Raw genomic sequence first — 27,731 nt, forward strand, 5'->3', positions numbered from 1 at the left:
CACCTTTTGTTCTGCCCGTCACAAAAGATTTACAACAGGATTTGTCCGCGTTCAGTTTGGCCTGCAGCAGCAGGTCTTTTCCAGGGGCACCACGAGGAGGAACGGACTCATCCCCATACACTGCTTAGTCATCTACTGCTTATAATTTAGATATTATCTTTTGCTCTGATTTTTAGTCTTATGCTTAATGTTCTTCTGCTTTTTGTTCTGCAGCTTCTTATACTTCTGCTTCTTAGTTTTCTGTCTCTTGTTCTTCTGTATCTTGGTGGTTGTCTTCTTCTTTTGTCCTCTTGGTCAACTTCTTCAGGGTCATCTTCTTGGTCTTCTTCGGGGTGGTCTTCAGGGTCGTCGTCTTCGGGGTCCTCATCTTCGGGGTCCTCGTCTTCAGGGTCGTCGTCTTCGGGGTCCTCGTCTTCTTCGGGGTGGTCTTCAGGGTCCTCGTGTTCAGGGTCGTCGTCTTCAGGTTCCTCGTCTTCTTCGGGTTGGTCTTCAGGGTCCTCGTCTTCAGGGTCCTCGTCTTCGGGGTCCTTGTCTTCTTCTGGTTGGTCTTCAGGGTCCTCGTCTTCTGGGTCCTCGTCTTCTTCGGGGTGGTCTTCAGGGTCCTCGTCAGGGAGATCCAGAGTGATTACCAAGAACCATTTCAGAAAGCTTGAACTTGGAAATGTAGCAGAAGGTACAAGAAGGCTGAGGAACTGCCGAGAACCAGCTGATGGTACTGGAACCCGGATGGGTAGCAGAAGGTACAAGAGCCAATGGAACTACCGAAGACCAGCTGACGGTACTGGAACTCGGTTACTAAGCAGGAGGTACCTGTGCCAGAAAGCACTACCAAGGACCAGCAGACGTTGGTGGAACTTGGATACCGAGAAGGAGGCACCTAAGCCAAAGGCACTGCCGAGAACCAGCTGACGGTACTGGAACCCAGATGGGTAGCAGAAGGTACAAGAGCAAATAGAATTACCGAGGACCAGCTGATGGTACTGGAACCCGGATGGGTAGCAGAAGGTACAAGAGCCAATGGAACTACCGAGGACCAGCTGACGGTACTGGAACTTGGTTACTAAGCAGGAGGTACCTGTGCCAGAAAGCACTACCAAGGACCAGCAGACGTTGGTGGAACATGGATACCGAGAAGGAGACACCTAAACCAAAGGCATTGCCGAGAACCAGCTGACGGTACTGGAACCCGGATGGGTAGCAGAAGGTACCCATGTAAAAAAAAGTTGCAAGGCCGCGAGCCGGCCGCAGTTACCAAAACCCATAGTCCTACAGGGGGTGCTTGTCCTATTGGCACTATGGAACCAGCCTTCATTGCCAGATCCCGCAGCCAACATAGGAGTCACTTAAACTGCAGGCACCATAGAGTCGGCTAACCCGACCGCAACACGACAGGACAATGCATTGGAGGCAAAGTGACGTTGACACTACCAGGAAACAGCTGGCATGCTGGAACCAGGCTGGGCAGGAGGGAGTACCCGTGCCAAAGACACTGCTGGGAAACAGCTGGCGGTCCTGGAACCCAGGGTAAATACTAAAAACAGAGTGGAGCCAGAGGCGTAATTGGAGCAACTTTAAAATCTGTAGTAGTGTGAATGTGGACAGAGCAAGAGAAATTGCCGGACACACAACAGGGGATCAGCTGACGTTGCCGAACCCCAATAACACGGCAGCAAGTGCTAACTGTGCAGACGGCACTTCTGAGCAGCAACTAACGGTATTGGAGCCCAGGGTGAATGCTAAAAACAGAGGAGCCAGAGGTGTATTTGGAGCAAGTTTAAAATCTGTAGTAGTGTGAATGAGGACAGAGCAAGAGAAATTGCCATCCGCACAGCAGGGGAACAGCTGACTTTACTGAACCCCAATAACATGGCAGCAAGTGTTGACTGTGCAGACAGCACTTCTGAGCAGCAACTGGTGGTGTTGGAGCTCAAGGATTACAGTTCAGGTGGTAGAAACATGAACACAACAGGAGACCTGGATACTGTTGCCAACCAATTATTTATTCTGGAAGAGGACTGGCAAATTCATGCGAGATCAAGGCCTTGTTCATTTTGAGAAAAGTAAGCTGGTCAACGTTATCGGAGGATAGTCGCATGCGACGGTCTGTTAGTACACCACCTGCGGCACTAAAGACGCGTTCCGATAATACACTAGCAGCAGGGCAAGCTAGCACCTCCAATGCATACTGGCTAAGCTCTGGCCATGTATCCAGCTTACAGACCCAAAACTTGAAGGGAGAAGAGCCATCTGGGAGTACACTGAGAGGGCAAGACATGTAGTCTGTCACCATCTGACGGAAACGTTGCCTCCTGCTGACTGGTGCCGTCTGTGATGGTGTAGATATTTGTGGCGGCGGGGACACAAAACTTTGCCACATTTGGGCCATACTGGTCTTGCCTTGTGCTGAGGTGCTGCTTCTGCTCCCTCTTTGTGCAGAGCTTCCTCCACTGCCTCGACGCACTGAGCTGCTTTGTAAAGCACTAGCAGCACTGCTCTCGGTTGGAATGGAGAACATGACGGAATTCACCAGTGCGTCTTGGTATTCCCGCATTTTACGCTTCCGGTTCAACGGTGTTATGAGGCTTTGTAAGTTGTCCCGGTAGCGAGGATCTAGGAGGGTGGACACCCAATAATCAGCCGTGTTGAGAATGTGGGCGATGCAGCGGTCGTTTCTCAGGCACTGCAGCATGAAATCAACCATGTGCTGCAGACTGCCAACTGGCCAAGAAACGCTGTCCCCTGCTTGAGGCGTGATCTCTGCCTGCTCTGCATCACCCCACCCTCGCTCTAGATACTAACTACTAGAGCATTGTGTACCTCCCTCCTCTAGACAGATGTCTTCCTCCTCCATTGACTCCTCCTCATCCTCCTCACAAAGTGTCCCCTGCCTAGGCCTTTGTGAGGAACCACGTTGTGCAGACTGTAGAGAAGCAGATGGCATTTGTGACTCCTCATCCTCCACCTCTTCCAAAACCTCGTCCCTTAGTGCTTGCAGTGTTTTTTTCAAGCAGGCAGATAAGGGGGATAGTCATGCTGACTAGTGCATCATCTGCACTCGCCATCCGCGTGGAATAATCGAAGGCATGCAAAACGTGGCAAATGTCCTTCATAGAGGCCCACTCAGTGGTGGTGAAGTGTGAACGGCGCGCACTGCGACTTGTTTGCGCCTGCTGCAGCTGGTACTCCATTACTGCTGCCTGCTGCTCACACAACCTCTCCAACATATGTAACGTTGAATTCCACCTGGTGGGTAGGTCACATATGATGCGATGTTCCGGAAGACGTAATCGGCGCTGCAGAGCAGCAATGCGCGATCTTGCGTTGCTGGAACGCCACAAGTGAGCGCACTATATGCGGACCTTGTGAAGCAGTGCATCAAGATCCGGATAGTCCCTCAAAAAACTCTGCACGACCAAGTTGAGCAAATGTGCCAGACATGGGATGTGAGTGAGGTTGCCTAGGCCCAGAGCTGCTACCAGATTTCGGCCATTGTCACACACTACCATGCCTGGCTAGAGATTCGCTGGAACAAACCACACGTCGCTCTGCTGCTTGATGGCATTCCAGAGCTCCTGTGCTGTGTGGCTTTGATTCCCCAAAGAAATTAATTTTAATATGGCCTGTTGACGTTTGGCCACGGCTGTGCTCATATTGGTCACCATAACAAGTAACCGTTCACGGGTCGATGTGGAGGTAGACCGTGACGGCTCCTGATTCAGAGGAACTGGAGTTAGAGGAGGAGTCAATGTGTACAGACTGGATTCCTGCAATCCTTGGAGTTGGCAGAACACGTACAGCGCCACTCTCAAGATCTGTACCCGGCTGCTCAACATTTACCCAATGGGCAGTGAGGGAAAGGTATCGTCCCTGTCCATGCTTACTGGTCCACGCATCGGTGGTCAGGTGGACCTTGCTACTGACGGCGTTTTGTAGCGCATGTTTAATTTTTCCCTCCACATGCTGTTGCAGGGCAGGGATGGTTTGCCTGCTGAAATAAAAGCGGCTGGGCACGTTGTATTGTGGGACTGCCAATGCCATAAAGTTACGGAAGGTGTCAGTCTCCACCAGCCTGAATGATAGCATTTCAAGGGCCAGTAGTTTAGCAATGCCAGCATTCAGAGCCTGTGCTCGAGGGTGGTTTGCCGAGTATGGGCGCCTTTTCTCCCATGCCTGTGCTAACGATGGCTGTAGACTAGCCTGGGAGTGTGAGGATGACAGGGAAAGTGGTGCTGTGGGTGAAATTACACTGTGTCTCTGTACAACAGTGCCAGAGATTCTTCCATGGCGATCCTGTGAGGAAGCCGAACCAGCTGTGTGTGAGCTGGAGGAAGAGGCTACAACACGAGCTGAAGAGGTGGTAGGTGGCGCTGTAGGTTGGCCTAGGTCTTCAGTGTGTTATTGTAACTCCACCACGTGCTTGGTCCGCACATGTTTCCACATATTTGTGGCATTGAGCTTGCTGACACTTTTCCCTCTTTTCACCTTCTGATTACACAGCTTGCATTTGACAAAGCAAATGTCATCTGCAACTGTGTCAAAAAAGGACCAGGCACTGCAAGTCTTGGGAGCGCCCGCTTTGGATTTTGGAAGAGCCATGCTCCTAATGGGTGCCGAAGTGGAGGCTACAGGCAACCAAGTCTGCCCCCTCCCTCTCCCTCCTTTTTGGGCCGTTCGGGGAATCTCTTCCTCAGAGCTGCTCCCACCACCTTCCTGTCCCTCACGCCATGATGGGTCAAGGACCTCATCATCTACACCACCCTCTTCAAACAACTGCTTCTCCTGGGTAGTCTCGACAGCACAGTACGCACCAGAAAGTGGCACCTGAGTCTCATCATCAGATGCGTACTGAGGTGTGCTGCTGACCATAGGCACTGGCCCACCCGCCTCTTCAGATTCAGAGAGACAAAACGGTTGCGCATCACTGCATACTACTGACTCGCCCCCTGGGCCGCATGGGGAACCCAGAACCGGGCCTCTGGTGGGATGTAGTCTCCGTGTGGCGGTGACCCGGTCCATCGCTCAAGGTGGTCAAACCAGTGGCAGTCTTAGTGTTATAATAAGTGTCCGACTACGCCACCCGTGGATTGCTGTCAGTGGGGACCGCCGCTATAGGGCAGACCGCTGAGGCTGGTATTATGTGTGCAGCTTAGAATGGGATGACCCCCCACGGGAGGAGTATAGCCTCAGGGCAGTTAGTGTGGATGATCGGAGTGATGGTGCACGAGCGCAGCAGGAATTACTCAGAGTCTTTGCAGTGCAGTTCAGGGTCTTTACTGGTGACAAGAAGGCAGACCCTCCCGGGAGTACTGGCTAGTATAAGGGGCCTGGTCAGTCTGTGAGCAAGCAGGATTTCCCCTGGCCAGGCGGAGTTGTATGCCTCCCCGTCTATCTGCTCTCTTTCCTGGCTACCTTGCTGTAAGCGGTTACAAGTAGCCCACGTCCCTGAGTATACCGTGTGGTGCTCACCCGTATGGCTGGTGACTTGGGGCCTTCTGTTAGCCTCCGCTCCTGGATGGCGGCGCTGGTCCCTTCCTTGTGACTGAGCCTCTGGGCTTCTATGGCCAGAGGACCTGGAATCCCCTGCCGGCTGGTTTCTGCTGCTGGGTGTATATCAGTCCCCACAGCCTCGGACTCTGGTGTCCGGTTTTAGTGCTTCAGCCAAGGCGAGCTATCTAGCTTCCAGCCTCTGGCACTCACTCCTGCTCCTACAGAGCTCCGGGTTCTTACTTTCCCTCTCCAGGCTCTGACTCACCTAATCCCGCCCCAGACCCAGTTTATAAGGGCAGATTCCTCCCCTCCTAGGTCTGGGCGGGCGGTGTTGCATGCTTAGGGCTCCTGACCAGAGGAACCTCCCACTTGCTCTCAGACATAATATTTCTATTACTGTGGCAACCAGACCCCTGGGGTGCCACACTACCTCTTCTTCAAATTCTAGAATTCTGCTTGGCTGGCCCCCTCTTTCCAAGCCAAGAGATTCAGAGAACAGAAGTAGAGATGGCTCCTGTCCAGGGCTCTCTGACTGCCTGGCCAATTTGGCAGGTGGTGAAGAGACAGATAGGTGCTCTTCAGTGCTCAGGACCTGAGAGGATCTGGAACTAATTGAAGTCGATGTGTTAGCTGCCATCCATCCGACAACGGCTTCAATTTGGTCCTCCCGCAGCAGTGGGGTATGACTAGCTCCTACAAAGCTGCGCATAAAGGACTGTTCCCTGGTAAAACTGTGGGATGCTGAGTCATTGGTGCCCGCAGCAGGCACAGAATCCCCACGTCCTCTCCCTGCAGGCACAGAATCCTCACGTCCTCTCCCTGCATTAACTCCATGCCCACGACCACGACCATGACCACATGCCTTACTCCCTGCCTTCTTCATCTTGGTAGACTGATAAAGATAGGCAGAAAAGTACTAAGTGCTTAGTGTGCTTATTCCTGAACAGCTGCTAACAGGTATAAGAAACACTAATTTTATAAAGTGTGGACTAGACTTTAATATGAGCTAATATGGCCTACACAACTGTAAAGTGGAGTGTTTGGTGAACTTTATTTAGGTTTTTTTGTCACAAAAAGACACTGGATGTGCCCAAAGATGTAATACCGATAGTATCACAGACTTTTTGTAGCTATTACAATGTAGGAAGGTAACCTACAATGCAATAGATGAGGCTACAAAAAATAGGCTAATACTTATCTGGCTGGGGCTGCAGTGCACAATGCTGCAGAAAGGCTCCTCTAACTACTCCTATATAGTGTGTTTGGAACCAACTTAGCTGAATACGGATGGAACCACCACACTAATAGGAGAAATCAGGAAAAATTATGAATTGGCAAAAAAGGACAATGTATGAGGCAGTGACACACACTGAGTGCACTACAACCAGACGTGGCTGAAGCACACACTACAGGGTGAGCTGCACTCACACACAGACCTTGCAGACAGCGGTGAACAGTACAGATGCAGAGCACTGTGCACTAGCGCTGCAAGACAAAAAAAAATTCTCTATCTACTCCTATATATTGTGTTTGGAACCAATTTAGCTAAATACGGATGGAACCACCACACTAATAGGAGATATCAGGAAAAATTATGAATTAGCAAAAAAGGACAATGTATGAGGCAGTGACACACACTGAGTGCACTACAACCAGACGTGGCTGAAGCACACACTACAGGGTGAGCTGCACTCACACACACAGACCTTGCAGACAGCAGTGAACAGCACAGAGAACTGTGCACTAGCGCTGCAAGGCACAGCGATTTATAAAGTAGCTTGGGTAAAGCAGAATAGACCAAATAGGTATCTAAAACTGTCCCTCAGAACAACAGCGTCCTATCCCTAACTGAATTCACAGCAGAGTGAGCTGAAAATGGCGGCGGCGGCTTTTATAGTGCATCATGACATCATTTCAGCAGCCAATCACAGCCATGCCATTAGTTAAGATGCCTACATGCCTAACAGGATGTGCCCACACTTCTTAGTATCCTCATTGGCTGAATAAAATGAAACTGGCTCATTGCATTATGGGAACTTCCGATTCCGGTATACGATATTGTAAAAGTATCGGAATTAAGTATCGGAATTCCGATACTGCGAATATCGGCCGATACCCGATATATCAGTATCGGAATGCTCAACACTAGTCTTTAGTAAACACCCGCTAGAATTTGGGCAAGTAAAGGGAGTAGAACACCAAATCCCCACAGGAGACCATCCATCCATAAAAGAGAGATACCGGCCTGTACTCCCTGCACACTATCAGAATGCCAAGGGTATGTTACGAGAGATGAAGGAGGCTGGGGTGATCAGGGATAGCTGTAGCCCCTGGGCAGCTCCTCTAGTTCTTGTAAAAAAAAAGATGGCACGATGAGGATGTGTGTAGATTATAGAAAGGTCAACAGAATAACACACAAAGATGCGTACCCTTTACCTAGGATAGAGGAGTCTTTGGCTGCACTAAAATCTGCTAACTTCTTCTCTACTTTGCATCTCACTAGCGGGTACTGGCAGGTTCCTGTAGCAGAGTCAGACTAGGAGAAGACCGCCTTCACCACCCGATGGGTCTCAGTGAATTCAACTGTATGCCGTTCGGGCTCTGCAACGCACCAGGGACCTTCCAGAGGCTGATGGAATGCTGTCTGGGGCACAGAAATTTCGAGACGGTCCTACTCTACCTGGACGATGTCATCGTGTATTCTAAGACCTATGAGGACCATCTAAAGCACCTGGCAGAGGTGTTCGATGCCCTGGCAGGCTTCGGCCTAAAGGTGAAACCCTCCAAGTGTCATCTACTGAAGCCAAAAGTACAGTACCTGGGACACGTGGTGAGTGCTGACGGAGTAGCCCCAGACCCTGACAAGGTCACAGTGATTAAGGGCTGGCCAAGACCCTCCAGCATAAAGGAAGTGCGGCAGTTCCTCGGGTTGGTAGGCTACTACCGAAGATTCATCTCCGGGTTCACCAAAATGGCAGCCCCAATGCAGGACCTCCTGTTAGGACAGTCAAAGACTAAAAGTCAGAAGCCGCTCTTTAAGTGGGACAAGCTGGAGGAGGAGTCTTTCCGCCAGCTGAAGATGGCCATCACGGGGGATGAGATCCTGGCCTACCCTGATTACGGCCAGCCTTTTATCCTCCACACCGACGCCAGTAACGTGGGGCTAGGAGCCGTACTGTCCCAGATCCAGCAGGGCAGAGAACGGGTAATTGCTTATGCTAGCAGAAAGCTGAGACCCACAGAGAGAAACCCTGAGAATTAAAGCTCCTTCAAGCTAGAGTTCCTGGCAGTGGTGTGGGCAGTCACCGAACACTTCAAGCATTACCTGGCTTCTTCTAAGTTCACTGTGTACACGGACAACAACCCACTGACACACCTGGACACTGCAAGACTTGGTGCACTAGAGCAGAGATGGATGGCCCGGCTGTCCAATTATGAATTTACCATCAAATATCGGACAGGGCGCGCAAATGCCAACGCAGATGCATTTCCAGAATGCCTCACTTGCAGGACGGGGGAGGGGATCCAGAAGAACTGGAAGAAATTGAACTCCCTGCATTCCACCGTCATGCGATCACCCAGTGTTCCCACTGCATAAAGGAGAGGTGCTCTGCCACCGCTACGTTCAATCCCTTACCCCACCACGGCTGGGCAGAGACACAAGATAGTGACCCCGCAGTCCGTCTGGTAAAAGAGATGCTGACCCAGGCTGATGCCCACCTTGATCCGGATGCTCCAGAAGAAGCCAAACAGCTGTGGAAGGAGAGGAGCAAGCTGTTTCTCTACGAGGGGAGGCTGTGCCTCAGGACCGTCAACTCTCAAACACACGTGCTGATCTGGCAGGTAGTGGTCCCAAGGCGGGATGCGGCTATGGTCCTAGAAGCATACCATGACGGAGCAGGGCACTTTGGATGGAAGAAGCTGGAGTTCCTGTTGCGTGAGTGGTTCTTCTGGGTAGGCATTAGAGGGGCTATCGAGAGATGGTGCAGAGACTGTGGCCCGTGCAACCTAAGGAGGAAGGACCGCGCCAGCCAGAAGACTCCCCTGCAGCCCATCATCACAAAGCCGCACCTTGAGCTGGTGGCCCTGGACCACGTAAAGCTGGCTCCAAGAAGATCGGGATACGTCTACGCCCTCACAATCGTAGATCACTACTCCCGGTTCCTAGTGGTGGCCCCTGTCAAAGACTTAACAGCTCAGACGGCCGCCAGAGCCTTTCAGCAGCATTTCTGCCATCCACACGGGTATCCAGAGCAAGTGTTGACTGATCAAGGTCCAGCGTTCGAGGCTGAAGTCTTCCAGGAATTCTGTAACCTGTATGGCTGCAAGAAGATAAGGACAACGCCTTACCACCCCCAAACCAACGGGATGTGTGAGAAAATGAATCAGGTAGTAATAGACCTGCTCAAGACGCTGCCTCTGGAGGAATGCAGCCTGTGGCCTGAGAAACTGCCGGATCTGGTGGACTTGTATAATCATATCTCAGTGGGTTCTAACAACTGCACCCCGGCTTACCTAATGAGAGCAAGACCTGGTAAGCTGCCAATTGATCTGGAGATGGGAGTCCTGACACCTGAGGACACCTCACCAGAAGCAGACTGGGACACAGAACGACAGCAGTACAGGAAAGTACAGGAGAGCGTGGAGCGAAGTCTGTCTCAAGCCAGAGAGAGGCAAGAGCGGGATTACAACCAGCATGCTGCTGCTCCACTGGCACCTGGAGAGCAGGTCTTGAAGAGGAAGAGACGGCTCCACAAGTTGGATGATGAGTGGGAGAAAGACCCGTACACCGTACTGCCGTCAAGCCATGAAAACCCAAAGGTGTGTGTTATCAGTAAGGATGGAGGAGAGACCACAGCCACTGTCTCCAGAGACCACCTGAAGAGGTGTCCCGAGCAGCTGCAAATTGCTGATGAAGACCAAGATAGCCCTCAACCCGCAGAGGAAAGGGAAGAAATGGTCAGTACAGTGCTCGGAGAATTTCCCCGGTCCTGGACACAAATCAACAACACCATAGTGGTACCCGTCCTTACCTTCCTCCAGCCAACTCCTCAAGAGCCCGCAGAAGAGCCAGTAGTGTTGGAAGAGCAAGTGACCCCAGAGGCAGAAGCGTACATACCAGCAGCTCAGGAGAATCAACCCTCTGTTAGTAGTGAACCTGCCATGCCCATGGTGAGCCAAAGAGTATGCAGAAAGCTGCCCAACCTACCCGTAACATCTGCAAACACCTCTAGTGCAGACACAAGCACACCAAGTACACAGGGGGTGGAAACGGGACACGCATAGAGTACCACCAGACAGTGGGTTGCGTAGGTCCACCAGGAGCACTAGGGGTCAAATGCCCACTTGCTGGAGAATCTAAATGCAAAGTATATATCTACCTGTATATTGCAAATGTTTAATGTTTGTTGCCTGGTTACTAATTATGTTTTTCTAGTTGCCCGACAGGGTTCATGGACTAACAGGTTATGGACAATGAATAACCGGAACTGTACCTTGTACATAGTTGCACCTGGTAAGGTGCCCTCTTTTGAAGACGACCACAGAACACAAAACCCGTGGAGGTGGCTGAAGATGTGGTCCAACTCCGGATCGTCAAAGCCCTGTGGCCACCCCAGGGCCTACGTGGAGGGTTTAGGACGGGTCCCTCAAACTGCATCATGGGTGACAAGGACACCTGATTACGGGAGAGCCGTGACCTAAAAAGACTAAACTTCTTGTATATATGTTACTGTATTGTTATTACCTGTAGTGTTTTTGCAAAATGTGTTTAGTCCCGGAGTACTAAATTTCACTAGGGGGGAATGTGGCACCCCAGGTCTGGTCGCCACAGTGGCAGCAATGTCATGTTTGAGAGCAGGTGGGAGGTTCCCTGGTTGGGGACAATTAGCATGCAGCACCTCCTGCCTCAGTCCAGGGAGGGGAGAAACCTGCCCTTTATAAACTGGATCTGGGGCGGGGTTAGGGAGACCAGCCAGAGACAAGTTCCAGACAAGTTGCAGATAGGGACAGGTCAGCAGCAGGCTGAGGAGTCCCTGTAGGCAGAGGAAGAACACGAGGCCAGGAGGTGAGCTAGAAGAGCTCGTCCGGCCTAGAGATTTACAAAGCCGGACACTGGAGTCCGAGGCTGTGAGGGTTATAAGCCCAGCAACAGAAAACCACCACGCAGGGGACCTCAAGTCCTCTGGCCCAAGGAAACCCGGAGGCTCAGCCACACGAGAGGGACCACTACTGCCCTGGAGGGGTGAGAAGTACGGAAGGCCCGAGTCGCCAGTCATACGGGTGAGAACAACACGGTACACTCAGAGACGTGGGCTACCACTACACTACAGCAGGATAGCCAAGAAAGAATGAAGTCAGCACGGTAGGCCTACAAACTCCCCCTGACCAGCAGGATCTCCCAGTTGCTCTCAGACTGACCAGGCCTCCATTGTTAACCTGTATTCCGGACGAGTCCCTTATCACCACCAACAGTAAAGACCCTGAATTGCATGACAGACTCCGTGTGGTTACTGCTGCTCCCGCGCACCATCACCCCCAACATCCCTACTTACTGCCCTGAGGCTATACTCCTCCGTGGGGAGTTATACTATTTTCTGCTGCGTTTCCAATACCAGCCTCAGCGGTCTGCCCTGCAGCGGCGGTACACTCTGACTGCAATCCACGGGTGGCGTAGTCGGACATTTAAATATCATAAAACCACACAATTAGACTGCCATTTGGGTTGACCACCCTGAGCCACGGGACCGGGTCCCCGCCACGCAAGGACTACAACCCCCAGCATCCACAACGGGTCCGGTTCTGGGTATCCCCACACACACGCGGGGGGCGCGTCAATACTCAATACTGAAAAAATTAAGTTTTGAAAATTTTTGTTTCCATTTTGTAACCATTTGCATATCATTAACATGTCTATTCTTTAGTGATTTTCATAATTCCACAACTTTTCCTTCTTACTGATTCAAGGATTCTATTTTTATAGATGTTCCTGATTTCCCAAGCTCAGTTGATGTGGATGATTACGATGACTCCAACTCACGTGTAACTCTCACTATCGCTGAGCTCACAAATAAAATTCGGACAATGTTTCCTGAGACCTGGATCTTTCAATTGTTGACAATGGGGTAAATCCTTGTTTTTTAATGGTAATAGTAATTATATAAGCATAACTTTTTTTTTTTTTTTTTTAAAGGAAGTGATGGATGCCTAATCACAAATTTTATTTTCTGATGTTTGTGTTACGCAATTTCAGCTCAACGGGTCAGGCAGAAATATCAATGCAATTACCCGATTCCATTACTGAGTGGAAAACCACCGCATTCTGTATGGGAGACGTAGGTCTGGGAATTGCACCCACAACCTCTATACAGTCCTTCCAGTCATTCTTTATTGATTTAACACATCCATATTCTGTCATCAAAGGAGAGATTTTCTCGCTTTCTGCTACTGTGTTCAACTATCTGGCCAGCCCAATGATGGTAAGTACAGCACATGGGTCAGTAGCTTTAAAAAAATAAAACCATAAACCCTGTGATTACTATACAATCCTATAATGATCTACATCTAGTTCAGTAAACCCTGTGTCACCCTAGGAATTTGAGTCATAATAATTAGATATCACAGATATAAAGTAAGAGAAGAGGGGAAAAGAAAAGTGGAGAAAATTTGATCTAATAAACTTCTTAAGAAAAACTTTTTATTAATATACGTTATATTTAAGTCTTTGTAGCAACATAAAAAAAAAAGTTACCAAGCTCTGTAAAAATATATTATTAGCCCGAGCACCTCAAGGTCTCTTTTGCATTGTTTTTGACTTTTTTTTATTTTTTATCTTTTTTTTCCCTTTTATTAGTTGTGTGTTAAAAGCCATAATTGGCACAACAGAAAAATAATCTTATCTTAAAGGGATTTTACACCCCTCTCCCCCCAGTTGCAGTTTGTGTTTTTTATTTTTTTTAATTCTGTGCTTTACTCGTCCTCTCTGAGTCTGCATTGCTGATGTCACATCGACAGCGCTGCAGCCAGTCGGTGATCTCAGTGGCTCTGCTCGAGTTGATGGAACAAGACTCTCAGAGCCTTTGACATCAGCGCTGCAACCAATAAAACTGGAAGCAACGATGGAGGCTCGGTGAAGGACAAGGAAAGGGGAGAGTAAAGCACAGGTTGTATAAAAGAAAAAAAACCTGCTTAAAGTTTTAAGAGCAAATTGCACATAGAATAACATACACAAAAAAAAGGCAAAATATTCATCAAAGGTTAGAGAAATGACAATGTGTACAGGTATCATATCAATTTTCGAAGGGAAGAGCGGGAGAGAGGAAGGAAGGAAGGAGAGGAAAGAGGAAAGAGAGGAAGGAAAGGGAGGGAGGGAGGAAGGAAGGAAGAGGAGAGAGAGAGGAAGGAGAGGAAAGAGAGGGAGAGAGGAAGGAGAGGAAAGAGGGAGGGAGGAAGGAGAGGAGAGAGGAAAGAGGAAGGAAAGGGAGGGAGAAAGGAAGGAAGAGGAGAGAGGAAGGAGAGGAAAGAGGGGGAGAGGAAAGAGGGAAGAAGGAAGGAGAGGAAGGAAGGAAAGGGAGAGAGGAAAGGGAGAGAGGGAGGAAAGAGAGGGATCAAGGAGAGGAAAGGGAGGGGTGTCTCTTTGATGTACTCATTAACAAGCCAAAGAGACAGCTCCTCAAGCCTAAATATTTCACTAACCTTTTCAATCCAGAGATAAAAAGACAGAGTGATATGTTTTATTTTGTAACCAAAGTAATTATGAATTGGCCGCACCTATTAAATGTGACTTTTTGTTTTTTAAAAAAACAAACTGCAGCCGGGAGAATTGTTTTCCCAAATTGGAAAATTCCTTTAAAAGCTATGGACATGGAAAAATAACAAACATATGCAAGACGTCACCTTCAATTAATACAATTATTCCAGGTTTCAGTCTGCAATAGTCATTCCTTCATTGATTTTCAGACCCCCTGTTATGCAGTTAGCAGCCTGATCCTAGTTTCAGATTTTTTTTTCTATTATGAGAGTATCTCTGCCAGTAAAGTAGGCTGGATATGAGATCTATTTATATCCAGGGTACTGATGTCTTCACTAGCTTTTATGTATCAGTACAACCTCTGTCCTGCACTTATTTTTAGTGATGAGCGAGTGTGCTCGTTTAACTCTTTCACCGAGCACGCTCGGGTGCTTACCGAGTATCTTTGGCGTGCTCGTATATTATGTTCTAGTCCCAGCATCTGCATGATTTATAGATGTAAGACAGCCTAAACACATCCAGAGATTGCCTGTTTGTTAGGGAGTCCTCGGTGAAAGGGTTAGACGAGCACACTCGCTCTTCACTAATTATTTTCTCTCCAAGTGCTTTCCTCCTTGTCTATAGCCTGCTTTCCCTGAGATACTTTCTCCTCTCCTCACTTCAGATCTGAGTACAACCCCCTCCTTCTCCCTCCAGATATCTCTAAGGGCTCGTTCACAAGACCATATTTTTGGTTCGAGTGCTGTCCGTGAAAAAACGGACAGCACTCGGACCAATGTTATTCAATGGGGCAGTTCAAATGAGCGATTTTTTTTTTTTTTTCTCACTAACCGAATCTGCGTGTGAAAAAAATCTCAGCATCTCAGTTTCTTCCATAAATTGGATGAGACTCAACCATTCAAGTCTATGGTTGCGCAAAAAAAAAAAATCGGATTCTATACGGAGCCACAGTAAAGCATCCGTTTTTTTCCATATGCAGTACAACTCTGTAGCATAGGAAACTGTATATGGTCCTGTAAATGATTTTATAGCTGCTTCTGTAAAAAAAAAAAATAGATTGTGTACGGATGACAAGTGAGAAAAAAATCATCCGAGTTTTCTAGATGAAACGCTGAACAATTTTTATCTGCTCATGTGAACCTACCCTTACTCTGATAGTCTAGTCTAAGTTTGCACTGTCTAGAGGAACCCGACTAATGTCAGCCGATATCAGTCAACCGACAGTCTAATGTCTGGGTAGATAAGGATCTGGCATGTCCGATTTCGGACTTCCAATCCTTTTTTTCTCTAACAGATAAGCCACCCCTGAGATGTCTAGCAGCGGCTTTCTCAAGGATAACACAGGAATGCTCTGCAGAATGACCGCTCCTGTGTATGGCAAAGTTGGGCGAGTTAGATAGCAGCCACACCATAGTTTGACCGACAGTATCTAAAACGTATGGGGGGAGGGGTGTGAAGACCCGAGGTCTTCCGTGGGCGTAACACTACTCAGACAACACAGGTTGAGGGTAAAACATCGTGGCAATACCTTATTGAACCACAAAGCGGACAATAAACACATAGACAAGCTTAGGAAGTTAGCAGTTCATCAAGGTACAAGGCCAGGAAACCTGAGGGTCCCAACCTGGCCTCTTCGAGAGTTTCTATGGGGCCAGGCGACCCTCCTGGCAACTCCAAATGTCTCCATTGGTTCTATGCAACTGGTGGGTCCCTCCTAGCAACCCCAAAACGACATATCCATGCGGCAAAGTGACTTATTCGTCCTATTCTGGTCTCCCCAAAATGTATCCATGTCTCTTTGATGGTCAATGAAGCAGATCCGAATCTTTCCAGTCAAGGCCGTACCCTCAGGCTAGAATCATATAGAATTCAAATCTGTGTCTCTTTGGGTAATGCCATGCAATCCATCTACTGTCCTGAAGGATGTCTCTCATTCTCCTTGTAAAGTCTTTCTGACTCTCCTTGATTCTGCTTTGATTCTGTCTCCCAAGTCTGGCTGCTATAAAATCATATGTCCCTTCTGCTTCTCTGGGCTCAAATCCCTGAATGGCAGAACTACTCTCGCCCCTCGCCCCAAAGCTAATTGTGCATTAGTGGAAGTATCTTTCTCAGGTCAACCACATCACCTGGGTCTACATGTGAGACTCCCAGTGGTGAAGGCTCCGCCGGATCTTCATTCAACACTTACTCAAGTGGCCTAGATGATTTTTGAACAATGGTTAGAGGCTCCTGAGATAATAATGAGATTAGTGGAATGCTGGACACATTACAAGTTAAATTAGTGTACATAAACTGACGAGCAAGCAGAACATTAATAAAACACAGCCAGCAATCTCTAATAAAAAACAATAAGTTATTTCTCTTGGATTAACGAATCTAATCGTCTGGCTAATTAAGATTTTACGCTATATCGTCACTGGGGGGTTTAAAAATGTAGGCAGAAGTAGTAAAAAAGCCACAATGAATTTACTGCATAATAATAAGGTGCTGATTACATCACTTTTCTCAGTCTCCCACCTTTACTTTCTATGTCAGATTTAGTAGAACCATAAGGTTCATGGTGATGGTGAATGTAAAATGAAATGCCAATTTTCACTCTTCTTAGTGCTGATCTGAAAAGTGGACTTGTGCTTGAAATATAAAATTACGTTATATAGTGGTAGGAATATTTTATATCATGGAGTTAGAATGGGTATGGGTGAAGACCACCGACATTCCAAAATACTCTGACATCGGAAGTTACATGATCACAAATAATTCTGATGAATGATGATGCGCTAACCACATGCCAAGGTCTCCAATGCTTCAATCAGCACCAATGTTTCCGAATCCTCCAATATATGGGTTGAGTGTTTTGGACCATGGTATGAACTTAGCTAGCTTGAAAAGAATACTTGATGTCCAGTGAAACCAACCATGTAGGCTGGGATGTAACGGCTAATATATGGGGAATCAATGTGTTAAATATACTTATTTTGTATATTTATTTATTCAGGACTTCTTATCAGATGTGAAACTCCAAAGAAAATGTTCCGATATTTCTTATAAAAAAAAATGTAGTGGTTTATTGGATTGTCCACCAAAGAGAATAGTTGCAGCAAAACATAAAATAGGTGAACTAATAACAAAGAGATTATCCATTTGTCCATAATCAGGTCATTAGATTAAAGTTTGTTCCCCATCTTTCCTGGGGTACGGAATGGAACTTTGCACCTGTCCGTGTCAATATCATGGCCGGAGATGTTGCAACTGTGTCAGACCTTTATCCATGAGTGAATGTTCAAATTCTGGTACCAAGAGAAGCACATCTCAGCTATTGCACGCAGATCCTTCTAATGAATGAAGTAAGAGAAAAGCGACTCCCTCTGTGTGTTACGTGGTTTATATATGTCTCATATAGCACCTATATATATGGCTCTACCATCTACCCTGAGCAAAATGTAAAAGAATAACCTAAATGTCATGTCAGCAAATATACCAAATACAGAGCTGAGAGTGAAAATGAATAACCATCTAATATATATAATCGTCTTATCCCGTCTGTCTGTCCTTCTGTCCAGGAAATCCCGCGTCGCTGATTGGTCTGGCTGCGGCCAATCAGCGACGCAGGATTTCAGAAAAAGATGGCGGCCGTTAGCGGCTCATCTATCGCATGGAGGTCAGCGGTGAAGCAGCCGAGAGATGACCGGCACTAGCAGCAGAACTACCCCGACCGGCGGCGCCGCTGACCTCCATGCGGCTACCGTTGGGAGATCAGCGGCTAGGCAAGTGTGAAGGGAGGACCGGGGAGCGGCGCCGCCGGTAGGGATACTTCTGCTGTGAGCAGCTGCTCATCTCCCGGCTGCTCGCAGCGGAAGTACCCGCACAGGCAGCGCTGCTCCCCGGTCCTCACTAATACGATTCGCTGATTGGTCGCGGCCAATCAGCGATATTGGCGCCAAATTTAAACACCGCTCTGCTGATTGGTCGCGACCGCCGGCCGCGACCAATCAGCGATTTTGGCGCCAAATTTAAACACGCTCCCGATCCTCACGAACAGGGTTCGATGATTGGTCCTGGCCGCGATAAATCAGCGATATTGCTGCCAAATTTAAACACCACTCTGCTGATTGGTCGCGGCCGGCAGTCACGACCAATCAGCGATTTTGGCGCCAAATTTAAACACCGCTCTGCTGATTGCGCCGGTCGGCCGCATACATATTCTAGAATACCCGATGCGTTAGAATCGTGCCACCATATAGTAATTAATATTTAGCACAATGCGACACATGATGATTACTGCTGAAATAGGCTAAGGGTAGCACGCTGACTGTGATATTAGTGACAGATTGTCCGAGCTGTTAATCTTCTCTGTCCAATGCACAGGTGAAATTCCATATTGAGGAATCTGAAGATCTGCAGATGTATGACTGTCCCAAATGCAGCATCCCTCAGTGTCTGCCACCGCTGCAGACTGTGGTGTTCGCGTGGGAAGCCAAAGCTCTGCACATAGGTGATTATGTCTCAAACTACTACTACAAGGGTTCCTGATGATCAAAAGCAAGAAAAGACAACCGCAGCGGAGTTGATGAGAGTAGCATGCTTCTATATAGAGGAATCGACAGCTCTTCTGACACGTTCTAGTAAATGTTTCTCTTCCCTCTTTTCTTGAGTTGTGCTATTCTAATGTTGCTCCTCTGGGAAATGTATGAATGACATAATAACTGGGTACTACCATTTCCATCATCGATAGGATCTGTCCCTTCACACTTTGGCACTGATTGCATAGCTCCAAAGTGTGTGAACCATTTACAACAAGAATGCTAACAATCACAGATTGCAAGGAGGAGTAACAGAGGGAGGGCACAGTGAGGAACCTTAAAAACGATGACGCGGATTGTTCTGTAATGGGTTATACAAGTATTTACTGAAATGCACATGTCAGTAGAACGTGCTTCCTTGCAATATACACATACGGAATTTTGCTCTCTCAAGGTTTTGCAGAAATCCAGCTAAGGACAGAAGCCATTTCTACACAAGAGTTATGTAACGGACAACAGCCAATCGTCCCGGACACTGGATCTTCAGACAGCCTCGTGAAGACTGTGCTTATTAAGGTTTGTGAGTCTGTACATGATGCTACAATTATACGGAGAAGACTGACATCTTCATTAGGTCCCATTCAGACATCTTTTTTAAACACGTATATCAATAAAACGGACCGTTCTTCATCAGTGTGCTGGTTCCACTTTCATCCATTTTTGGCCTGTGTCCATTTCAGTGTAGTATCTGTTTTTCTTATATGCAAAAAAAAACTCCAAGTTTCCCCTACCCATTAGCCTGCATCACACATCTGTATGACATGTCCGAGTGCTGCTGTCCGTTTTCTCTTGGACAATACACTGACCCATAGAGTTTCTATGATGCACGGTTTTAAACTGGATCCATGTGTCCAGTCTCAGACACTTAGAGCAGGTCCCATTCTCATCTGTTTTGTGGATCAGACTCTGCTATTTAAACTGAATTTGTCAGCAACTGTGTGCTATGTAACCTGAGAGCAGCATAATGTAAGGACAGAGACCCTGATTCTGGTGATGTGTCCCTTACTAGGCTGCTTAGTGCAGTTTTGTAGGAATCCTTGTTTTCTCTGTTGTAGATTTAGCATGTGTGTAATGCCGCCCACACCACTGATTGGCACCTTCCTATCACGCACAGTGTAGGAAAGACTGAGTGCAACACGAAGGGATGAGGGGAAGGGAGACCAGACTCTAGGGAAAGGGGGAGTGGAGACCCCTAGGCTGATCTAATATCACCCTGCTTCCTCTTCTGTCCCTATATTGGTTCCACACCAATCGCTGAACAGGAAACCTAAGCCCTGTAAATCCCTAGAGCTAGATCCTGGATAGGGAAGGGGGGGAGCACTGGTCAGTCCCCACTTTAAACTAAAGACAACAAGGGAAACAAACAAAGGGTGAGAAACTTAGCTTGGGCAAACTCCAGAGAGATTACACCAAACTTCCTCCAAAGCACCAGAGAGGAAGTAAGCCGACTGCAGTAGCTCCAAGCTTTCGCAAGGGAATACGTGAATATCACCGGTGACTCCCTGCAGCAAACTGAAAGTATTTAAACACCCAGAACAGGGTGTCAATCAGAGCAGGAGGGAGGTAGCCACCGTGTCCTAAAGTAAGAAGGATTTAAGAAGGCGTCTGCAATGCCAAACGAAGTGACCTTCTGCAGCCAGCTGCAGAGTGATTGTCTGTTACATCTGACACACCCATGACACTTCCTCTGTACACTGTCAGCAAGCTGCCAATCAGTGGTGGGGGCGGGGTTACACAGATTATCTGGACTGCAGTGTACATGAGACCTAGTCCTGCAGAGATAATCTCCTGCTGGTAAAACACTGATTACATTGAAACTACACCACACAGCCTAGTAAGTGATGCATCACTATAATGAGACTCACTTGCCTTATATTATGCTGCTCTCAGATAAAATAGCAAAAACCTGCTGACAAATTCCCTTTAAGTCTAAGGGGATGCACATAAAGCAGATGACACATAGAAGGCCGACATCTGAGTTTCATTCGTTTTTCACTGATCCATTTAGAGTCAGTGGGTAAATAAAAATTCAGTCTACTTCCTTTAGTTTTAAAAAATGTATGTGAAAAAAAACTGGATGGAACACGGATGCAAAACGGATGCTACATTGGTGGAAAAAGTCTGTAAAAACTCACATGGATGTGAGAATGTAGCCATAATATCTGGGTCTCATGGTACTTGGCAACTGGGTGTTGTCCTAAAGAAGACACCCACAGAAGAATTGAGGATCACACCCACTTGGCTATAAAGACTAGATTTATATACAGGGAAGAGGGGGCCATATTCTCTGTAAAGGAGAGACGCAGGAACGAAAGAAAAACAACACCAGATTCAGGAAAACAGCTACATTTAAACCTGATATACAGTACAGACCAAAAGTTTGGACACACCTTCTCATTTAAAGATTTTTCTGTATTTTCATGACTATGAAAATTGTACATTCACACTGAAGGCATCAAAACTCTGAATTAAGACATGTGGAATTATATACTTAACAAAAAAGTGTGAAACAACTGAAAATATGTCTTATATTCTAGGGTCTTCACAGTAGCCACCTTTTGCTTTGATGACTGCTTTGCACACTCTTGGCATTCTCTTGATGAGCTTCAAGAGGTAGTCACCGGAAATGGTTTTCACTTCACAGGTGTGCCCTGTCAGGTTTAATAAGTGGGATTTCTTGCCTTATAAATGGGGTTGGGACCATCAGTTGTGTTGTGCAGAAGTCAGGTGGATACACAGCTGATAGTCCTACTGAATAGACTGTTAGAATTTGTATTATGGCAAGAAAAAAGCAGCTAAGTAAAGAAAAACGAGTGGCCATCATTACTTTAAGAAATGAAGGTCAGTCAGTCCGAAAAATTGGGAAAACTTTGAAAGTGTCCCCAAGTGCAGTTGCAAAAACCATCAAGCACTACAAAGAAACTGGCTCACATGAGGACCGCCCCAGGAAAGGAAGACCAAGAGTCACCTCTGCTTCTGAGGATAAGTTTATCCGAGTCACCAGCCTCAGAAATTGCAGGTTAACAGCAGCTCAGATTAGAGACCAGGTCAATGCCACACAGAGTTCTAGCAGCAGACACATCTCTTCAACAACTGTTAAGAGGAGACTTTGTGCAGCAGGCCTTCATGGTAAAATAGCTGCTAGGAAACCACTGCTAAGGACAGGCAACAAGCAGAAGAGACTTGTTTGGGCTAAAGAACACACGGAATGGAGACCAGACCAGTGGAAATCTGTGCTTTGGTCTGATGAGTCCAAATTTGAGATCTTTGATTCCAACCACCGTGTCTTTGTGCGACGCAGAAAAGGTGAACGGATGGACTCTACATGCCTGGTTCCCACCGTGAAGCATGGAGGAGGAGGTGTGATGGTGTGGGGGTGCTTTGCTGGTGACACTGTTGGGGATTTATTCAAAATTGAAGGCATACTGAACCAGCATGGCTACCACAGCATCTTGCAGCGGCATGCTATTCCATCCGGTTTGCGTTTAGATGGACCATCATTTATTTTTCAACAGGACAATGACCCCAAACACCTCCAGGCTGTGTAAGGGCTATTTGACCAAGAAGGAGAGTGATGGGGTGCTACGCCAGATGACCTGGCCTCCACAGTCACCAGACCTGAACCCAATCGAGATGGTTTGGGGTGAGCTGGACCGCAGAGTGAAGGCAAAAGGGCCAACAAGTGCTGAGCATCTCTGGGAACTCCTTCAAGATTGTTGGAAGACCATTTCCGGTGACTACCTCTTGAAGCTCATCAAGAGAATGCCAAGAGTGTGCAAAGCAGTCATCAAAGCAAAAGGTGGCTGTTTTGAAGAACCTAGAATATAATACATATTTTCATTTGTTTCACACTTTTTTGTTAAGTATATAATTCCACATGTGTTAATTCATAGTTTTGATGCCTTCAGTGTGAATGTACAAGTTTCATAGTCATGAAAATACAGAAAAATCTTTAAATGAGAAGGTGTGTCCAAACTTTTGGTCTGTACTGTATGTATATTTTATATTTAAGTGTCTTCTTAACATCACAATACATGAACATAGGAAGACCAAAAAGAGTCTGAAAGAAGCACTATGGTTTTTCAAATACACTAGGATGGAAATCTGGGCCAGTTCAACAGAATCTTCATCTGCCCCTGATTTACTCCTGTGAATGAGATTATGACTGTGCCCTAGTTGTTACAAGATTAATGCTTAATTCAGGCTCGCAGTGTCCCTGTCACACTCTGTGCTATCCTGATCTCACTCTGTGTCAGCAACTCTCATAAGGAGGGCGCCAGAGACGGTCACACGCCGACAGTTTAGCACTAAAATGTACAGACCATCTGCTTGACTGGATGCAATACGGTGCCCTGAGCATTTATAGCACTAAGAAACATTGGGAAATGATTTCAAAATAAAGTAAAACAAGTATAAATACCCAAAATATACAACAAAAATAATGAACACAAAATGTGCTGCAAACTTGTAAGAACAAGGCTTCATTCAGACGTGGCAGATTTGTTGTGGATTTGCAGCAGATTTTCCTGCAATGTACCAGGTTAACCTAAGAGAACTGAAATAAACCAGTAATATTTACGTAATAATAACAATACATAATAATAATGATTGTTATTATTATTAAAATCATACAAAATAATTAAATAATTAATGGGATTGTTTGGTCTTCTATTAAAAGTCTGCAGCCACTCTATGTGACTGCAGACTTTTGAATCCTGACAGCGTGTGGTGGGCATATTGTCAGGATTCAGCAGCATTGCCGGTGAGAGTGGGCAATGACGTGATCACAAATATACTTCCGGTCACATTCAGACTAGATGTACCTGGCTTCTCTCAATACAAGTGAAGTGAGAGAGGCCGAGTATGTCTAGTTGGCATTTGTTGGTGTGTATGCAAATCGCATATTTGTGGTCACGTGACCGCCTGCTCTCACCGGCAATGCTGGTGAATCTTGACCGTGTGCGAACTGCACGCTGTCAGGATTCAAAAGTCTGCAGTCAGAGTTTGTAAGTTTGTCAATTTGATAATTTTTAGGAGGAATAACCAGAGGAAAGCATGTATTGCGCTGATTGGGAGAGGATGAATGGAGAGGATTCAGGAGCTGAGCCCACTCCATTCTTGGCAGATGATGGCGGTGTCATTCAGTCATCATCTGCATCTAACAGCCGCAAGTGGAGCAGAGCTCTGCCCACGGCTGTTGACCTGTTAAATGCCGCTGTCAATGTGTCCCAGGGAAAACACTGTTCTAACCACTCATCAGTGCCCCTGGGGCAAGATCGCAGGGTGCCAGTGGGTTGCTGTGATGGACAGGGCTCTGCTGAAGATCCCTGTGCCTGTCTTGATGGTACTCCTGTGAACACCAGCTTCTCGTTGGCGTTCATAGACAATGATTTTTTATATATATAGCTAATCTGTAGTATATCTGAGTATTGTACAAGCAAATGGATAATCACAGGTTCAAGTCCCTTAAAGGGGTTGTCCGGTCCAAATCAATAAGTCTGTAGTCACTCTGTGTGACTGCAGACTTATGAATCCTCCCAGCGCAAGCACTGTGCACTGCAGGGATTCGCCGGTTTCTGACCCGGGATCGGAGGGTATGTATGCGTTATACATACTCCTGGCCAGAGCCGATCTAGTGGCTGTGGCCTCACTCCATACACTTGTATAGAGCGATGTTGTGCCCCGTCTAGTGCCGACTAGAGAATGCGGCCTCGATCCACACAAGTGTATGGAGCGATGTCACACCAACTTGGAATTTTTTTTCCCCTATTTTCCAGTGCATCACATGATAAAGTGAATGGTGTCATTGAAAAGTACAACTCGTCCAGCAAAAAACAAGCCCTCATATGTCTATGTGGGTGGAAATATTAAAAAAAAAAGCTATGGCTCATGGAAGAAGGGGATTCAAAAACAAAAAGGCAAAAATGAAAAAAAAAGGCTGGTCCTTAAGGGGTTAAAGAACTTCTAAAACTTTCAGCAATTTTAGAAGCTTCCCCCCCCATGACCTCTCTTTGGTGACTTCCCATGAGGAACGAGGCAGAAGGGTTGAGCGCTCCACTCTTGAATACAGGTGACTCATAATTATTAGTCCGCTTTATTATGTTATTACTCGTATTAGCACATTACTTTGGCTAATATATAGACGTGATTCTGTAATGAGAGGCCGTAACATAGCAGATTCATCTGACAAATCCACATTTGCAGCGGTAGCCTGAAGTTTGAGATATCTGACTTTTTTTTTTTTTTTGGTGACTAAAATGGTTTTCTAACCAAAGGCATTAGCTGTGTTTGCATTTCTTTATCTCTATAATTTCCTAATCCCCATTCATTCTATCCATTTGCACAGGCGGAGGGCGTACCGATAGAGATTTTCCATAATTCCATTCTCTGTGGTGGAGGTACCATTTTTCTTCTTCTCACTAATAATCTTTACTTGTATTGTAACTGAGCACGGCAGGACGAAAGTCATATAAGAGAATCCACTGTGAAATGCATTCTAGCTTCTGATCCACTGAGGATTTTCACGCCATGCATTGCAAAGTGTGAAATCTGAGGTGGAAATCCAAGAGTTTATAGCACAAGAACTGGAATGCTGCAGGTTTGAAAATTACTGTTTTTTTTTCCAGTTTATGTAGATGGGGTTTCAAAACTTCCATCCACTTGGATTGTAGTTTGCATTATATCAGATTTGTGGTACGGAGTCCATACATCTATTATTTGCTTCTTATGTGCACCGGAGAGGCTAAACGGTTATTTCATTGCAAAGCCATCTGCAGTGCTAAGACCTCTGGTGTCACACCTGCATTTACACCATGGCACACTAGTGGTATTTAAAGGGTTATTTCACCAAATCTCATTGCAGTCTTATAATGTAATAATGTTAAATCTTTTGTATTTTACACATATCACCCTACTAAAGATGCCACCCCCCTCAAGTCTCTATTTACTCTCCAGTTGGCATTGGATCCGTACTACTGTAGGTTCCGTGCTCCTTATCAAACATGTGCAGTGAAGTCTCTCTCAGCTGGCTACATGACAGCATAGCTCTGCTGCCTCCACCAATGACATAGCATTTATTCTACATTTAGAATACACTCTAATCTTCAACACACCCTTTGTCCCTGTAGGCAACTCTGCATGTATGTAAAAACATCATTGCTCCGTTAGCTGATTTCCAGCAGAGCTCAACAGTACTGCACTTTGTTCTGTTGTGATTGTACTGTAGGGCTGATCCAGACATGGCTGCTACTGACAGATCAATATGAAACTGCAAATGCTGTTGATGCATTAGGTAGAAGATAACCTTTTGCCTTATGTATCAACAGGCATTTGCAGTTTTACATTATTGCTCTGTTAACAGAAGGCATCAAACACAGCTAAGCCCTGTGTCAGCTCTGCTGTGCCTAGCTATTACAAGCTCTGTTGTAGGGACACAGCAAAGCAGAGTGCAGGACTGTTAATATCTGTTGGAAACCAGCTAACAGAGCAATTATGTAAAAGCACAAAGACAGATATATTAATATAGATATGTTGCGCCCCTGTGGGCCTTACTGTTTGGGGAACAGTATATATATATCACAGTGGCTGGCCCAGGGCGGACAGTGCACAAAAGGGGTAGCGATTACTAACAAAGTTCAGAGAAATTCGTGACGCCACCAGTGGTGTCTGGTGAAGGTCACCAGCGCTGCAGCAGTCCTCTGAGGCAGGTGACAAGGCAGCTAAAGATGGTACAGCTCCCCACAGGTGGAGCGGGCCTCAGGGCAGTGTAGATAGATAGATGGTGGGTGCGCTGGGCATTGTTGTGCAGGTAGAGAACGCAGCAGGAGTAACAGACAGAGACAGGGGGTTTTGCTTCGTTACCTTTACTGGTACAGCTGGTAGATACGGTCCAGGGTACTCTAGGTGAAGGGCGCACTTTTGGACTTCTCCCCAGGGAGGGGGTATAAGGCCTCCTGATCCGTGTCTGCCTCTGTGTAAGCTCCTGACCTGCCTGGAGCTAGGCCTGGCTTCTATGCTAGATCTCTCCTTCACCTGCTGACTTGGTAGTAGGACTTTTCTTTTGGCAATCACTCTCCCTGGACGCTGGGGCCTTCGTGATTCCTAGTCCTGTATATGAGTTCAGCTTGGTGTTCCTGGGACCTGTAGTTCTCCAGGGGTTCCGGTTGTCCCTACTGGGTGTAAAGGGTCCCTGTAGGCTCGGACCCGGTGTCCGGTATGTATATCGGGGTGAGCTTGTTATGCTCCTCTGCCCCCTTAATCACTCTTTCCTTCCTCTCGCCTTCGGCCACGCTAGGGGCCCTCACTAGGCTTCAGGGCTGCTGGAGGCCTAGCTTGCCTCACACAGCTGCCTGCGTGCTGCTACATCCTGAGCACACTGTAAGCTCTCTGTGGACTAACTGAGCTGCCTGGCTCCACCTTCCCTTTATATATCCCTAACGGGCTCCCTCTGCTGGTATGAGGTGGAAGGTGGAGGTGTTTGCATGTAGTGAGGGCCTCTTGTGGAGACACCCATCCGTGCACCCTTCTGGGTTCTGTGGCACCATGTGAAGCAGGGGCGCCACAGATAATAGAAACTAAAATCGGGCAGACAGACTAGTGTACAGGACCATACAGTGCACAGAAGAATAAAGTATATTCTAAATGTAGATACGCTTGTGGATGTGCCACATATTGGTGATGGAGGCCCAGCAGAGCTGAGAACAGTATAGCTGAGTTGTGCTGGAAGCCAGTGCTAGTTTACACATTCATCAGTCATCCAACTTCCAGCACAGTTTTTAGATATCATTTCAGAGAGGTGGCTGTAATCAAGGGCACACATGATAGGGAGGGGTCTGCAGCACTGAGGAGAAGCAGGGTGCTGCTGGGAAATGTAGTTTTAGCAGTGTAAGAATAGAACTGTCCATTCAGCTACTTGA

The 27,731-nt window shown here is 47.0% G+C and overlaps 1 protein-coding gene across 1 annotated transcript in view; it reads left to right on the top strand.

Moving 5' to 3' along the window:
* LOC141273403 (alpha-2-macroglobulin-like protein 1) overlaps window positions 1-27,731 on the top strand; it is a 137,958-nt gene that overhangs the window by 61,114 nt on the left and 49,113 nt on the right. Inside the window, exons 18-22 of the mRNA XM_073685172.1 lie at window positions 12,470-12,611; window positions 12,740-12,965; window positions 18,602-18,728; window positions 19,211-19,332; window positions 25,163-25,214. Coding sequence (XP_073541273.1) covers window positions 12,470-12,611; window positions 12,740-12,965; window positions 18,602-18,728; window positions 19,211-19,332; window positions 25,163-25,214 — 669 coding nt within the window. The remainder of the gene's footprint in view (window positions 1-12,469; window positions 12,612-12,739; window positions 12,966-18,601; window positions 18,729-19,210; window positions 19,333-25,162; window positions 25,215-27,731) is intronic.

Source organism: Phyllobates terribilis, unplaced genomic scaffold (assembly GCF_046119375.1).
Source record: "Phyllobates terribilis strain yellow unplaced genomic scaffold, ASM4611937v1 Scaffold_5__5_contigs__length_657084704, whole genome shotgun sequence".
NCBI lineage: Eukaryota > Metazoa > Chordata > Amphibia > Anura > Dendrobatidae > Phyllobates > Phyllobates terribilis.